Source organism: Cetorhinus maximus, chromosome 18 (assembly GCF_964194155.1).
Source record: "Cetorhinus maximus chromosome 18, sCetMax3.hap1.1, whole genome shotgun sequence".
NCBI lineage: Eukaryota > Metazoa > Chordata > Chondrichthyes > Lamniformes > Cetorhinidae > Cetorhinus > Cetorhinus maximus.
In genome coordinates, this window is record NC_135896.1 from 101,456,316 (window position 1) to 101,470,956 (window position 14,641).

Here is a 14,641-nt window from a genome sequence, read left to right on the forward strand (position 1 = left end):
CTTCTATTAATAAATCTTTAATTTAGTTTTGTCAAAAAACCTCTAAGCCTCTGTGGACTTATCAGTGCTGAATTCAAGGCACACATCTTGAAATACAATACAAATTGCAAAACAGTTGTGGCAGCTGTTTCAAGTTTCCCTCTGGGAGTTGGACAGCTTGGCATTTACCATCTGCTGTGCCATAACAAGAATCTTATAACCATATGCCACAGAGTTCAAAAGCTTGATCCTGTCTTTAATTCTGAAGCCAAAAATATTCTAAGTCACTTGGACATGAAATTTCCTGAATAGACCCATTTTAACATAATTTTAATTAATTCAAACCATTTAAACAGAGGTCACATGGTATCAAGCAATTTTTAGTTAAAATGCTACAACATAAAGGAAGTAGCAGAATTCAACCTGACCAATCCTGTATGAGTTACCATAACTAAGGCATTAAGGTTTACAAGAGCAGCTGACATTTGTATATAAAACAAGTCACTGTACATCTTGAGTATTATTCCTCGTTGCAGTTTGTTGTTGATAAGCTATACATTTTGGACGTGGATATCCCAAAGGTTACATGAATTTTTTTTTTAAATCCTTTGTTCTTAACAAGCTGAAAATTGTTCACAGAACAGCTATAATGTTATACTCTTCCAAGAGTTGGCATAGAGCTAAATACTGAAAGAGGTTAAAAATACTTTATAAAGCAAAATTTACAAATTAGTTCTCCCCCCTGACTGGGGTGCATTGTAGATAGATGGAAATAGTCACCAGCAAAGGCACACTGGAAACTGTTTATGGAATGAAAAAAAAATACAATCTATTAACTTGCAAGTTATAGATTTAGTGCTTGCCATTAGCACAGGGTGCACAGAACATAGTCGCCTCCACATAAACATATATGCACAATGCTGCTTGAAAAGAAATAAGTGAACTTGCCAAAGTTGAAAGAGTCTTAATAGTACATTAAAGTTTCATTATTGGAGTAGGAGAACTGGGGTTGAAACTGTGTTTTAGAATGGCAGTTGCTTTGCAAGTTTACAGTCATCAGTAGAAATTAGCAAGCATTCCTCCTTTCTATGGTTAGGGCAGACATTGCAGTTATTTGATGAAGGTTCATTCCACTTGCTGGTATTCTTGTTACAATACTTTGAGTTCTATTTCCTTTCAAAGAATGCTGACACGTTCACTCAAAGCCTTCATTTCTGTCTCTTCTATCTCAGTGTTCTCACTGTAAACCGTTTTATGATTGACTAGGTGTGTTGGATACTCCAAGCCATGCTGTCCAGCAAACTGTTCCCAGCGGGAATCATCGCTCTCATGAGTGATATAGCGTTCTCCAAATTTGCACTCAAGCTCTCGTAGATCCAGCCATGTTTGGTAGTCCTTCAGGACAAAACGAAGAAAAGAAATAATCAAGCTTCAAAGCCAACACGAGGCTGTTTACAAATTTTACAAACCATTAGGGAGAATTTTTCTTGCTAACATAATCACCTTCTGGGATTTTTGGACTTTTATTCCACAGAAGGGCTTTTGGGAAAAAATATTTTTGAAGTACTGTCAAACAATTAAAAAAAACACCAAACTGAAAGGTGGTTAAAACGCTAATGAGCTGGACAATTGAAGACCTTTTCCAAACACCCAAAACAATAAGCAAATTGTGAGCCTGTCTCAGTAATTGATAAACATCTCACACCCATTTTGTTGGGAAGTCTCTGCTCCTGCACTCAGCAGAGGCTCTCTGACATAGGCCAACCTCTCTACTTGTGAACAGATGAGTTTAAAATAGGGACAAAAGTGCACATTGGCCAGTTTTTAAGCAGACGGCTGTTAGGGCAGGCTTTTGCCTAGACTCAGATGGTTAGGATGTAGAAGCGCACAGAAAAATAATTTTGTTAAGTCAAACATGATGACCATCAATGTGAGAAGCACAGCATGTTCCTTATTTTGTATTACTATAGATAGGCAGTTGTGCTGATTTAATTGAATCCAATCATAACCATGGCCTGGATGTTCACTTGCCATAGGAAAAATAAAATAGCTTAATGAATCATCCCAGCCTCATCTCACTTGAAGGTTAACAATCTGCTGACTGAATGATTGCAGGAACCCAGATGTGAATGGTTTGATATCCTGTACGTATGTCAAGGGGATTGTTGCCCCTCCTATGTAATACTGTCAAATAAGTTGATGTTGGGCAGTGGAGCTATGAAATTTGACTTGGGTAGTAAGCCAATGAGCAATCGTGAATCTGCAGCCTGTTTTGCCCTTCACCCGATCGTCTCCCCTGTTGAAATCAATGGGAAGTAGAAACAGGTGGAGTGGGAAACAGGTGATGATTCTCACCCCGTGAGTCCACTCCACAATGTCAAAGAAAGTTATGTGAGTGACTGATGTCACTGAACCTAAAAGGTTATTGACAGCAAATACAAACTTGTAACAATCACATTAAAATCAACTAATGCAAAGGGCTTTAAAAACCTAGCTAAAGTACAAATACTCGCATAGCAAAGATGACATCCAGGGCAGTAGTGATCTTGATAGGATACAAGATTGGACTGACCCGCAATATACACATAGATCTGAAAATCTATGTACTCACTCTTTTTCCATTATAGGGAGTGTTAATAACATCCTAGCCAATTTCAAGATAAAAAATGAGAAGTGACTAGGACCAAACAAAATGCAGTTCAGTCTGCAAGGTCTAGTTCCCAGGGATGTTTTGAAGGGGGTTAACAAAAATGAATTGAGAGCAACTTATTTGTAAAAGGAAACATTGACAAACAATTCCATTCCTGAATTTTTATACTAATCTGGGATAGACAGTTCTTCAGTTGATAATTCAAAAGCATCTTCCAAGATTGGCTTAAGAAATGACAGACTGTGCAGAAGACAATTGTAGAAAAGGAAGTAATCTGACCTGCAACCAAGGATGACTGAGAGACTTGTCCACGCTAAAACGTTTTCTCATTTTTACTTGCAATAGATTATTGATGACGTCAATAGCTGGAATATAAAAAAGCAATCAATTGGTGTGCACTTCTGAAATACAGAAATGGAATTTAGATTATAAAGTATGTCAATGAAAACAGTAAATGCATGCAAACAAAATAAAGCTTATCTGAAGGGTCAAGTGCTGGCTCTGTGAACTTGACCCTGGGGCTACAGACTTCAAAAGCTATCCATCATCATCATTCAGCTGAATGAACAATCACAAAAAAAACGCACATTTGACATGAATTATAAAGGCCATTTACAAATGCTTTGGCAGACACAAGCAATTCCATTTACTGGTGTGATTGCTGCTTATTGCAGTAGTTTGTTCTCATGTTACATTGAGGTTTTATGAAACAAAAATCACCAAGTTAAACAGTCACTCGGAGATAAATGAAAAACGCTGAGGTACACAAGGTTGGGCTGAATCGTCCGAGAAGTGGCATTCACCATCGGATTGTCACTCTACTCCTATTTTCATACCCAATGCCGGAGCTCTGCATTTCTGGCTCAGACTTCCATATTGGGCCTCTTCAGAAATGCAGGGCATACCAGTTGGGAGTCCTTCCCGTCAGTGCAGGATTGTCAGGATGGCCAAACCACATCCCTTTCTATGGCACTAACTGCTGTATTTTGGTAAGTCATCATTCAGTAGCCCATCAAAATGCTTTGGGACATTTAAATAGCTTTTCACTGTGTTGGTGCATGAGATAAGTGGATAGGGTACCAGCTGGGTAGGGTACCAGCTGGGTAGGGTACCAGCTGGGTAGGGTGCCAGTTGGATAGGGTGGCAGGGTTGTAGGTGTCAGGGTGGTGAGGTTGGGTCGGAGGATTAGGGCAGAGCTGGTGGGTTGGAGGTAGTTGGAGAGTGAGGGTGGAGTCAAAGTGCCGGGAGGAATCGGAGGGTCAGCGGGGAGTCGGAGGGCAAGGGCAGAGCTGGTGGGCCAGTGGGGAGTCGGTGGGTCAGGGGAGAGTCATAGAGTCGGAGGAGTGAGTCAGATGGTCAGGGCAGAGGAGGTGGCTCGGGGAGGGTCAGAGAGTCGGGGGGAGTCAGGGGTTTGGCAAGGTCAGTGGCTATTCTAACATTTCCTGGGTAACTATCCAGGTGAGTCCGAACCATCCAAACTCTCACTCAGAGTCAGAGACTTTTTTGGAGGAGCAGGGGGATTATCCATCGGAAGTTGAAACTCCCCAGACAATTCCTGTGGAGTCCTTGTGTTGGGACTTCCAAGGGGTTCCTAAGCAAATCTTCCAGAGTCCATCTCGTCTCGGACTGTCCAGAGACCGGAAGATCTGGCCCATTATTCTGAAAGTGAATGCAGTTATACATTTTACAATCACTTCTTGTGAATGGCATCTGCTATGTTAGAGGCTAAACTATTGCACACTAAATGGAATCACATTCTGTTTGAGTATTTGCAGCATTGTTTTCAAATGTGTCACCAGGTATGATCCATACTGTGTTAGTTGTTCTCAGCAAGTTTGCACTATAGTTCACCAATGATGGGGGAAATTACCCAGATTATGTCTAGTGACTCCCACTGGAAAGTGAAGACATGGATGTTGAGTAAAGACCAAGGCTGAGAAGTTCAGCAGAGCCCATTGTTTGGGCCAAGGAGCCTGGAATTTTGATTCTCAGACCTCATTATTATGTAGAAGTTGCAGTAGTTGGGGCCAGCACAGGTTCCTGTGTGAATATTCAGGTAAGTGATTGGATAAGATCACAAGAGGTCTGGAGAAGGAACAGCTGGCCTTAGACCACAATTGGGGGATGCTGTGGGAATTTTGGAAAGAAGGTTGCTGTAATTTGCAGTATTGCTGGGGACGAGGGCCTTAGTTTGAAATCGGGTGGCCAGGGGTCGGTGGGGGGGGGGGGGGGGGGGGGGGGTGGGGGAGGGTGGTGTGGGGGTGGGAGGGGGAGGGGGGGAGGAGGGGGTGAGGGGGGTGGTGGTAGGAGATCCACGGAGCCTGGAGGTCAGAGCGGGGAGTCAGATCGGAGATCGCAGGACTAGGAGTGACAGTGATTAAAGTGAGGTATAAACCCTTCCTTCATTGCGTACGGCTGAGAACTAGATTTCCCGCAGCCTTCAGCCCTGGTGCTGGCTGCCCCAGGCACAAGGCAAAGTTTCCAGAGGGAGCAGAGGCAGGTGAGGGGCCCCTGCTTCACACAAATTATTGGCCTAAGACCTGTTTCTGATGTGCATAAAATACATCTCCTGTTTGGTCTTTACCAAAATGGAGTCGAGCATGGCACAGACCAGAATTTTGGACACAAAACGGCAACTACAGCTCTGAAAGGCAGCAAAGGATGACTGAAAAAATAGAGTGAGAATAGATTATCAGAGGAAACTAACAAGAAATATAAAAACTGACAGTAAGAACTTCTACTTGAATATAAAAAGGAAAAGAGTGGCTAAAGTGAACATTGGCCCTTTAGAGAGTGAGACTGGGGAATTAACGGAAAACAAGGAAATGGCAGAGACTTTGAACATGTATGTTGTAGCTGTCTTCAAGGGAGAAGGCACTAAAAGAGTCCCAAAAATAGCAAAAAAAATCAGGGGGCAAAAGAGATGGATGAACTTAAAGCAAACATTATCAATAGAGAAAATGTACAAGGCAAATTTATGAGACAAGTTCCCTAGACCTGATGGTCTGCATCCTAATGTCTTAAAAGAGATGACTGCAGGGATGCATTGGTTGTAATCTTCCAAAATTCCCTAGATTCTGGAAAGGCCCCAACAGATCCAAAAAACACAAATGTAACACCTCTATTCAGGAAAGGGTGGAGACAGAAAACAGGAAACTAGAGATCAGTTAGGCTAATATCTGACATTGGAAGATGTTGGAATCCATTGTTAAAGAAGTAGTATCAGAACATTAAAAACAATCATAATACAATCAAGCAGGGTCAACATGGTTTAGTGAAAGGGAAATCATGTTTGACAAACTTATTCCTGTTCTTTGAGGATATAATGAACAGGATGAATAAAGAGGAACCAGTATATTTCGACTCCCTAAAGGCATTTGATAAAGTGCCACCTAAATGGTTATTGCACAAGACATACTGTTGGGGCAATATATCAGCTTAGATAGAAGATTGGCTAACTTACAGAAAACAGAGAGTCACGATAAATGGGTCATTTTCAGATTGGCAAACTGGAACTAGGGAAGCACGACAGGGGTCAGTGCTGGGACCTCAACTATTTATGATCTATATCAATGAATTGGATGAAGGGACAGACTGTATTGTTGCCAAATTTGCTGGCAATAGAAAGATGGGTGGGAAAGTAAGTTGTGAGGAGGACAAAAAGGTTCAGCAAAGGGATAAGACTGGGCCAAAATTTGGCAGATGGCGTATATTGTGGGAAAATATGAGGTAGTCCACTTTGGTAGGAATAATAGGAAAGCAGAATATTATTTAATAGGAGAGAGACTACAGAATGCTGCAGTACAGAGGGATCTGGGTGCCCTTGTACATGAATCACAAGAAGTTAGCATGCTGATACAGCAAGAATTGAGGAAGGCAAATAGAATGTTGGACTTTATTGCAAGGGTGCTGGAGTATAGAAGTAAGAAAGTCTTGCTACAACTGTACAGGGCAATGTTCAGGCCACACCTAGAGGTCTGTGTGCAGTTTTGGTCTTATTTTAAGAGGGATATATTTCTAGTGGAGGCAGTTCAGTGAATGTTCGCTAGATTGATTCCTGGGACGAAGGGATTGTTTTATGAGGGAAGATTGAGCATGTTGAGCCTATACTTATTGGAGTTTAGAAGAATGAGAGGTGATTTTATTGAAACATATAGGATTCTGAGGGGGCTTGACAGGGTAAATCCTGAAAGGATATTTCCCTTTGTGAGAGAATCTGAAGCTAGGGACTATAGTTTGGGAATAAGGGGTTTCCCACTAAGATGGAGATAAGGAGGAATTTCTTCTCTCAGGGGGGGTTGTGAGTCTTTGGAATTCTTTTCCCCAGAGAGCAGTAGAGGTTGGGTCACTGAATATCTTTAAGGCTGAGTTAGACAGATTTTTGATCTATAGGAATGTCAAAGGAGATGGGGACTGGCTGCAATGTGGAGTTCAAGCCACAATCAGATCAGCCAGAGTCTTATTGAATGGCAGAGCAGGCCTGAGGGTCTGAATGACCTACTCTGGCTCCTAATTCTTACATTCTTATTGTCATATGGGATTCAAGCATACCGACTACATGAAGATTATAAACCAGGGATCCATTATTCCATTGGTATCAAATCTTTATAAACATTAATGGAAAAGCTTTACTCTGAGAAACAATTTATTTACAATGGACATTCATGACCAACACTCCAGATCCACCTGGATACTGTTTAAAGTTTAACTCCTGATCTCTAACCAGCCAGGTAGCAGAGTTCAGTTGGTGGACCTCCTACTGCTAACTTCCTGTGATCCATGTGAACCAGGTTACCTCATCTCCCAGACACGAAGGGAATCTTCCTCTCCTCCAGGTGTCTCAGATCTCAGGGTGCTATTTGGGCAGTCTGCCCAGTTCTCCAGCAGCTGTCTGCCTGCCCCAATTCCCCTTGCCGTCTCTCCAGCCACCGTCAGAGGCTTCGAGCTGCACCGTTTTTGGCCTTGGCACTTACCACGTTGCAACTCACAAACCTTGGGCTCCTTGCTGCTGCTCTCAGCTCACCTCATAGCACCTGGTTCTGCTCCACCCAGCCTGCCAAAGACACTGTTCTCTGCACAGACAGCCCACAGGGGCTGACCAGCCCCCTGCCTGGTACTCTACCCACCATCCCCACCTGCTGACGGAAGCTCTGCTACATTATGAAAACCCAGGCTCTAAGGAACCAAAGTTTCTAGACCTTGATCTAGCCTGGCTGTGATATCCTAAATTCTTCAACAGCCCGCCAACACTCTCAGTCCGGATTCACATGATACACATGAAGAACAATGGCTTGTGACACCATGAGAAGGTGCCCTCAGGAGGGCAGTGGAGAAAAAGGAACAAGGAATACACTTTAAATATTTTCTCCAAATATAAGTGCATTATAGTTTCTGAAATTAAAAGTATAATTCAATTGTCATGAAGCTATTAATATATATAATATTATTGGAAAATATTTTTCTTTTAAAATAGAGATTTGGTCTGTGGGTATGTCTTAATTGGATTAAAGCAAGCTACTCTGGGTGCTTCTATGTGTACTAGTTTTGAGATGTAAACAAAGAAGTAGAGGCGTATTTGCATTTTTTGAACAGAGCATTCAAGAAGTGGGGTGAAGTTTGGCACCTAGCTAGCAGAGACCAAGCAATATATTTATATTACTAATAAAATTGGTACTATGAAAGTAGTTTTATTGTGAGAAGAGGTGGGGTTCAATGAGGCTGGTGATACAATGAGAATTTTACATTCAATGAGCTGTGCTGGATATAACCAATAACAGTTTTCACGTGTGCAGAGCAGAGGCAATGTAAGATCAAAGTAGCTGTAAGCCTTAAACTGTCTCCGCAGGAACCAAAGGTAGAGGAACCTCATTTTTAATTCATAAGGTGAAAATACTTTGCCTGGTGTCTGGTTAAGTCTATGGGTTGCTGTTGACTTAATGGAGATTAGTTTGGGAATTTGTTAAAAGTTATGATAGTAGTAATTTGTAGCCATGTGTATATATTTTAACCCATGTAAATTAATAAAATGTTTCATTTAGTTTAATATAAAACCTCTTGAGAACTGGTGGTCTGATTCCTGAATTTAGAGTTGCACCTCAAACATACCACTTAAAATTATAGGTTATGACAGTTGTTTAAAGTTTCCCTCTGGGATGTTTAAATAACTCAGCTTTACCAAAAGGCTGTCACATAACATGAATAGAGATGGCAAAGATAGACTGGCGTTCAGTTCTATTTGTGATTTATATAACCCTGTTTCCACAAGAAGCTATGTGCTTTGATATGTTTGCTGTCACATCAGCAACTAACTGATAAACTAATATTGTTATCCTGTTACTGTTACATTATTTAAATCTCCTTATGAGCATGTGTGAAACCAGGCCACTCAGCTCTTTTCTGTTCCTTGCGTTATAAATTTAAATATGATGCAGGAATGACCCGAATTATTTTAGACAGTGAGCTGTAGTTATACTGCAGCTTTTCGTCTTGCACTCATCAGGACATTTCTCAAGAATACAAATTCAAGGGAGACAACAAATATAAGTGGCAGCCATTTTCTGGTTCATTCCTCAAGGCAACGCCTTGACCAATCAGCGTCAAGCTGCCTGGCTTAAATTTCAAACAATGCTTGGCAGTTAACTGTCAGCCACCATCAACCCGTGGATTCTCCATGGCAACGCTTCTGCCAATCAGAGTCCACTTGCTAACCAATACGCACTCTCTTTTCATACAGTATAAATATGTTGTCTCCCTTGGATTTATTTTCTTGCAAATTGTCCTGATGAGTGCAAGATGAAAAGCTTCAACAAAAATCTATTTTTTCATCATCACTCTGTACTTCACAACGACTGTTTATATTGCAGCTATTGCACAGCACTCCTCATTATCACAACTATTGCCAATCTGACAATTTCTCTGAAATTATCAGCAAATCGTTGCATTTTTGACAATTCTTTTGGACTCAGAAACCACAATGTCTAAATAGGGGAAAATATAAAATTCAAACTGGAAGCAAATAAGGGGCACAATGGCCCAGATCTTTGAGGAGTCATGGAGACTCTGTGGACCTTTAAAAATGCTGGGAGGGTCTCCGGATCTGGAAGTCCTGCCCACCCCGTCTTTGACAGACCCCATTTTCTCTGTTAGCGGAAAGGGGGTGAGGCATGATTGACACATGGAGGGAAACCTAAACTCAGCAGGGGCATTAGGATTCAATGTGGGAGTCAGGAATTTTTAGTGCTCATGATGGAGGATAAGGCGCTGGATTTTACAGGGTGTTGGACTGCTCACCCCGCTCCCCCCCCCTCCACCCCACCGCTCCCCCCCACCCAAAAACACAACTCGTGGAAGGAGAGTTGGCCGACAGCCACCCACCCACAAGAAGCCCACTCTGCAGCCAGAGAGCGCTGCCATTGGGATAAACTAAATGGGAGAGGAACTTCCTCCCCACAGTGAGAAGAAGTCCCACCCCCAGGAGCTGCTGGTCAATCTGATTGGCTGGCAGCTCGAGCAGCCCTGGCAGGTCCGAGAGCTCAGTAGGGGGCACTGCTGGGACTTAGAGGAGGAGCAGGGAAAAGAGAAGATGGATGTTGAAGCCAGGTAAATTCTGGGCATTTAGTGAGGGGAGTGATCCGAGAGTCCAGCAAAGGGGGTGGGGGTGGGGGGGTGTTGTGGGGGGCTGGGATTGGGAGGGCAGCAGTGAGGAACGAAAGGGGTGGTGACAACTTTGGGGGGGGTGCTTCTGATGCACGCAGGGCACCCCCCGAATGATGAGCCCCCGTTTCCTTCTGCCTTTTTTCAACTTGGCCTGCCCACTGCTCCCCGCCTGCCCATACCAGCCATATTATGCCGTGAGCAATGTTTTATCCTGGTCAGTTGGCTGGGTAATACGCTCATTTGACCTTTAATAATTTATTTAAGTGTGCGGGCAGGCAGCCGATGTCAGCACCTGCCACCTAAGGCATTACAGGGGTCCGCTTGAGGGTGGACAGGAAGGTGGTGGGCTAGGCACCCCTCGTATTTTACACACTTGCACTGAAAACACGCCTTGTGGTGGGGGGAGGGGGGAGTGTAAAATCCAGCCCAATGTCTGGGCAACTGTTGAACTGCGAAGTCATTTAAATCCCAAGGCCTTTAAAAATTAAAAAAGCAGCCTGCTTGTGTCAATGAGAGTTGAAAACAATCTCTTCTAGCAGTTACAATAGCTGTTTGTTGACATTACCCCAAGGCTACTATTATGCCATTATTAATACTCAATCATTATTTCAGTAGGGGATCCTAAGTTCATAGTTTGATTGACAGCTCAAAGAGGTCATTGAAGGATTAGCTGGCTTTGTTGTGAGGTTATGAATACAGGCATTTTTGTTTTGTAAGAGACTAAGTACTTGAGGCAATTTAAATGTTTTGAATAGGCTTCCATGAACAGGATTGCTTTTTTTACTATAGAAAAGACTGTAATAGATGTTTAGAATTTTATTTTACTTCATCTCAACATGGCCCTTGATGTCTGCCCATGGTGGATACTGGGTGAGTTAGCATGGAGGGTGTAAGGGCAAAGGGTTTTTTATTATTCATTTACGGGATATGAGGGTCATTGGCTAGGCCAGCATTTATTGCCCATCCCTAATTGCCCTTGAGAAGGTGGTGGTGAGCTGACTTCTTGAACTGCTGTAGTCCTATGAAGCAGGTACACCCACAGTGCTGTTAGAGAGGGAGTTCCAGGATTTAGACCCAGAAACAGTGAAGGAACAGTGATATATTTCCAAGTCAGGGTGGTGAGTGGCTTGGAGGGGAACTTCCAGGTGGTGGTGTTCCCATCTATCTGCTGCCCTTGTCCTTCTAGATGGTAGTGGTCATGGGTTTGGAAGGTACTGCCGAATGAGCCTTGGTGAGTTTCTGCAGTGCATCTTGTAGATGGTACACACTGCTGCTACTGTGCTTTGGTGGTGGAGAGAGTGAATGCTTGTGGATGTGGTGCCAATGAAGGGGGCTTCATTTTCCTGGATGGTGTCTTCTTGGGTGTTGTTGGAGCTGCACTCATCCAGGCAAGTGGAGATTATTTAATTACACTCCTGACTTGTGCCTTGTAGATGGTGCACAGGCTCTGGGGAGTCAGGAGGTGAGTTACTCGCTGCAGGATTTCTAGTCTTTAACCGGCTCGGGTAGCCACAGTATTTATATGGCTAGTCCAGTTCAGTTTCTGGTCAATGGTAACCCCCAGGATGTTGATAGTGGGAGATTCACTGATGGTAATGTCATTGAACATCAAGGGGCAATGCCTAGATTCTCTCTTGTTGGAGATAGTCATTGCCTGACACTTGTGTGGCGCGAATGTTACTTGCCACTTGTCAGCCCAAGCCTGGATATTGTCCAGGTCTTGCTGCATTTGGATATGGACTGCTTCAATATCTGAGGAGTCACAAATGGTGCTAAACATTGTGCATTCATCAGCGAACATCCCCACTCCTGAATTTATGATGAAAGGAAGGTCATTGATGAAGTAGCTGAAGATGGTTGGGCCTAGGGCACTAATCTGAGGAACTCCTGCAGTGATTTCCTGGAGCTGAGATGATTGACCTCCAACAACCACAACCATCTTCCTTTGTGCTAAGTATGACTCCAACCAGCAGAGAGTTTTCCCCCTGATTCCCATTGACTCCAGTTTTGCTCGGGCTCCTTGAGGCCACACTCGGTCAAATGCTGCCTTGATGTCAAGGGCAGACACTTGCACCTAACCTCGGGAGTTCAGCTCTTTTGTCCAAGTTTGAGCCAAGGCTGTAATGAGGTCAGAAGCTGAGTAAACATGGCAGAACCCAAACTGGGCGTCAGTGAGCAGGTTATTGCTAAGCAAGTGCTGCTTGGTAGCACTGTTGATGACCCCTCCCATTACTTTACTGATGATGGAGAATAGACTGATGGGACGGTAATTGGTCGGACTGGGCTTATCCTGTTTTTTGTGTGCAGGATATACCTGGGCAATTTTCCACATTGTCGGATAGTTGCCTGAGTTCTAGCTGTACTGGAACAGCTTGGCTAGGAGCACAGCAAGTTCTGGAGCACAAGTACCCAGACATGCAAGTAGTCCTGTGCTGTAGCTTCACACCTCATTTTTAGGTTTACGTGGTGCTGCTTCTGGCTTTATCCCCTGGTTTGATGGTAATGGTAGAGTGGGGGATGTGCTGGGCCATGAGGTTACAGATTGTGTTCGAATACAATTCTGCTGCTGCTGTTGGTCCACAACACCTAATGGATGCCCAGTCTTGAGTTGCTAGATTTATTCGAAATCTATCCCATTTAGCACGCTGGTAGTGCCACACAACACAATGGAGGGTATCCGCAATGTGAAGATGGTACTTCGTCTCCACAAGGTTTGTGCAATGGTCACTCCTACTGATACTGTCATGAACAGATGCATCTGCGGCAGGCAGGTTGGTTAGGATGAGGTTAAGTATGTTTTTCCCTCTTGTTGGTTCCCTCACCACCTGACGCAGACCCAGTCTAGCAGCTATGTCATTTAGGAACACGGCCAGCTCTGTCAGTAGTGATGCTACCGAGCCACTCTTGGTGATGGATATTGAGGTTGTCCACCAGAGTACTTTCTGCACCCTTGCCACCCTCAGTGGTGGTGGGCGAATTGGCGTAATTTGGCATGGAGGGCATGAGGAGCCATTAGGGATGGTGGGGGGACATGAGGTGGCATGGATGGGTTATGTGGACTAAGTGAAAGGTGAGGCGGTATAAGCAGTGAGGGCCATAGGGCCTCATATTTCACAAAACAACTAGGACAAAGTCTGAGACAATCGAGCCGGGGCTTTGGAAGAGCCACCCATGGTACACAGCAGCCCCTATTGCCGCCTCCAATCTGCATCCATGCACAGCAGGCCCGACCCCATCCCACACCCCAGAGTGAAGATCCCGCCATTCGAGTGAGTTTCTCCCAAGGCGATTGCTGCGAGTTCCTGCCACCTGACTCGGGAGTGAAATTCCGGGCCACTATTTATGCTTGCTTTAGGAAAATCCTTGAACACAAAGTAGATGAGCCAAAGTATTACTGAATGGAGATCAATGAGCAACAGAATTCCAATGTTCACTTCCGTGAAGATGTGAAGATATCACAATGTTACATCAAACCATGTTACAGATGAGTAAATATTCAGGATGTGTGCCTGGTTGAATATTGCGTTCATACCTACCAAAGATATTAAGGAGGTGATTACTCTTTGGTCTAATTTTTACTCTGCAAATGGATTAAAGGTGAGCAATATCATAACAGCAATGTTGTCCTTCAGAGAAAGAGGCTGAATCTCCCTTTGAACTTTGAAATGAAATGAGAAATATTGAAATATTTTTATCTTGCTTCTTACACCCCAGTTCTGTGTTTTAATGAGTCCGTTTAATATATTTACCTTCAAGGGAGATCTCCTTCCAGGGATTAGGTGGATACATGAAAGCAGCATTCTGGATTTGATCATGAATGTCTTCATCCTCATTAAATGGAAAGGTGCCACTAAGACTGACATAGACGATAACGCCTACAGACCACATATCTAACGATCGGTTATAACCTTTGTTCCGAAGCACTTCTGGAGCCAAATATGCTGGCGTTCCCACCACAGAACGCCTGAAAGACTTCTCCCCAATTATACGTGCAAATCCAAAGTCACAAAGCTTGACCTATATTTAGAAAAGCACCAGGTGTGATGAGAATTAAAATGATTAGGCGCAACAATCTGCAAAAAAAAGCATTGTACAGAAATGTAAAGCTAGAAAACCTACAGGATCTGTGTTCAGAGACTAAGATAATATATTCACTCTAACCTGTGGCAAGGGGTCCGCTGATGCCAGCAGCACGTTCTCGGGTTTCAAGTCACAGTGAACTATGTTCTTAAAATGAAGATGTCGCAAAGCAACAAGTATCTGTTTCAAAAAATGATCACATTAATAAAAAACACTCTCCAGGAAATAATATCTCCTGTTTATCAATGTATAGTTTTGGAATAGGCAGAATCAGAC

General features: G+C 43.4%; 1 protein-coding gene across 1 annotated transcript in view; it reads right to left on the reverse strand.

Moving 5' to 3' along the window:
- Positions 1 to 222: 222 nt before the first annotated feature.
- The window catches only part of LOC144693400 (serine/threonine-protein kinase D1), a 193,290-nt gene continuing 178,871 nt past the window's right edge, over positions 223 to 14,641 (reverse strand). Inside the window, exons 14-17 of the mRNA XM_078563280.1 lie at positions 14,447 to 14,545; positions 14,035 to 14,302; positions 2,909 to 2,994; positions 223 to 1,374 (exon numbers count right to left, since the gene is read on the reverse strand). Coding sequence (XP_078419406.1) covers positions 1,156 to 1,374; positions 2,909 to 2,994; positions 14,035 to 14,302; positions 14,447 to 14,545 — 672 coding nt within the window. The 3' untranslated portion in view covers positions 223 to 1,155. The remainder of the gene's footprint in view (positions 1,375 to 2,908; positions 2,995 to 14,034; positions 14,303 to 14,446; positions 14,546 to 14,641) is intronic.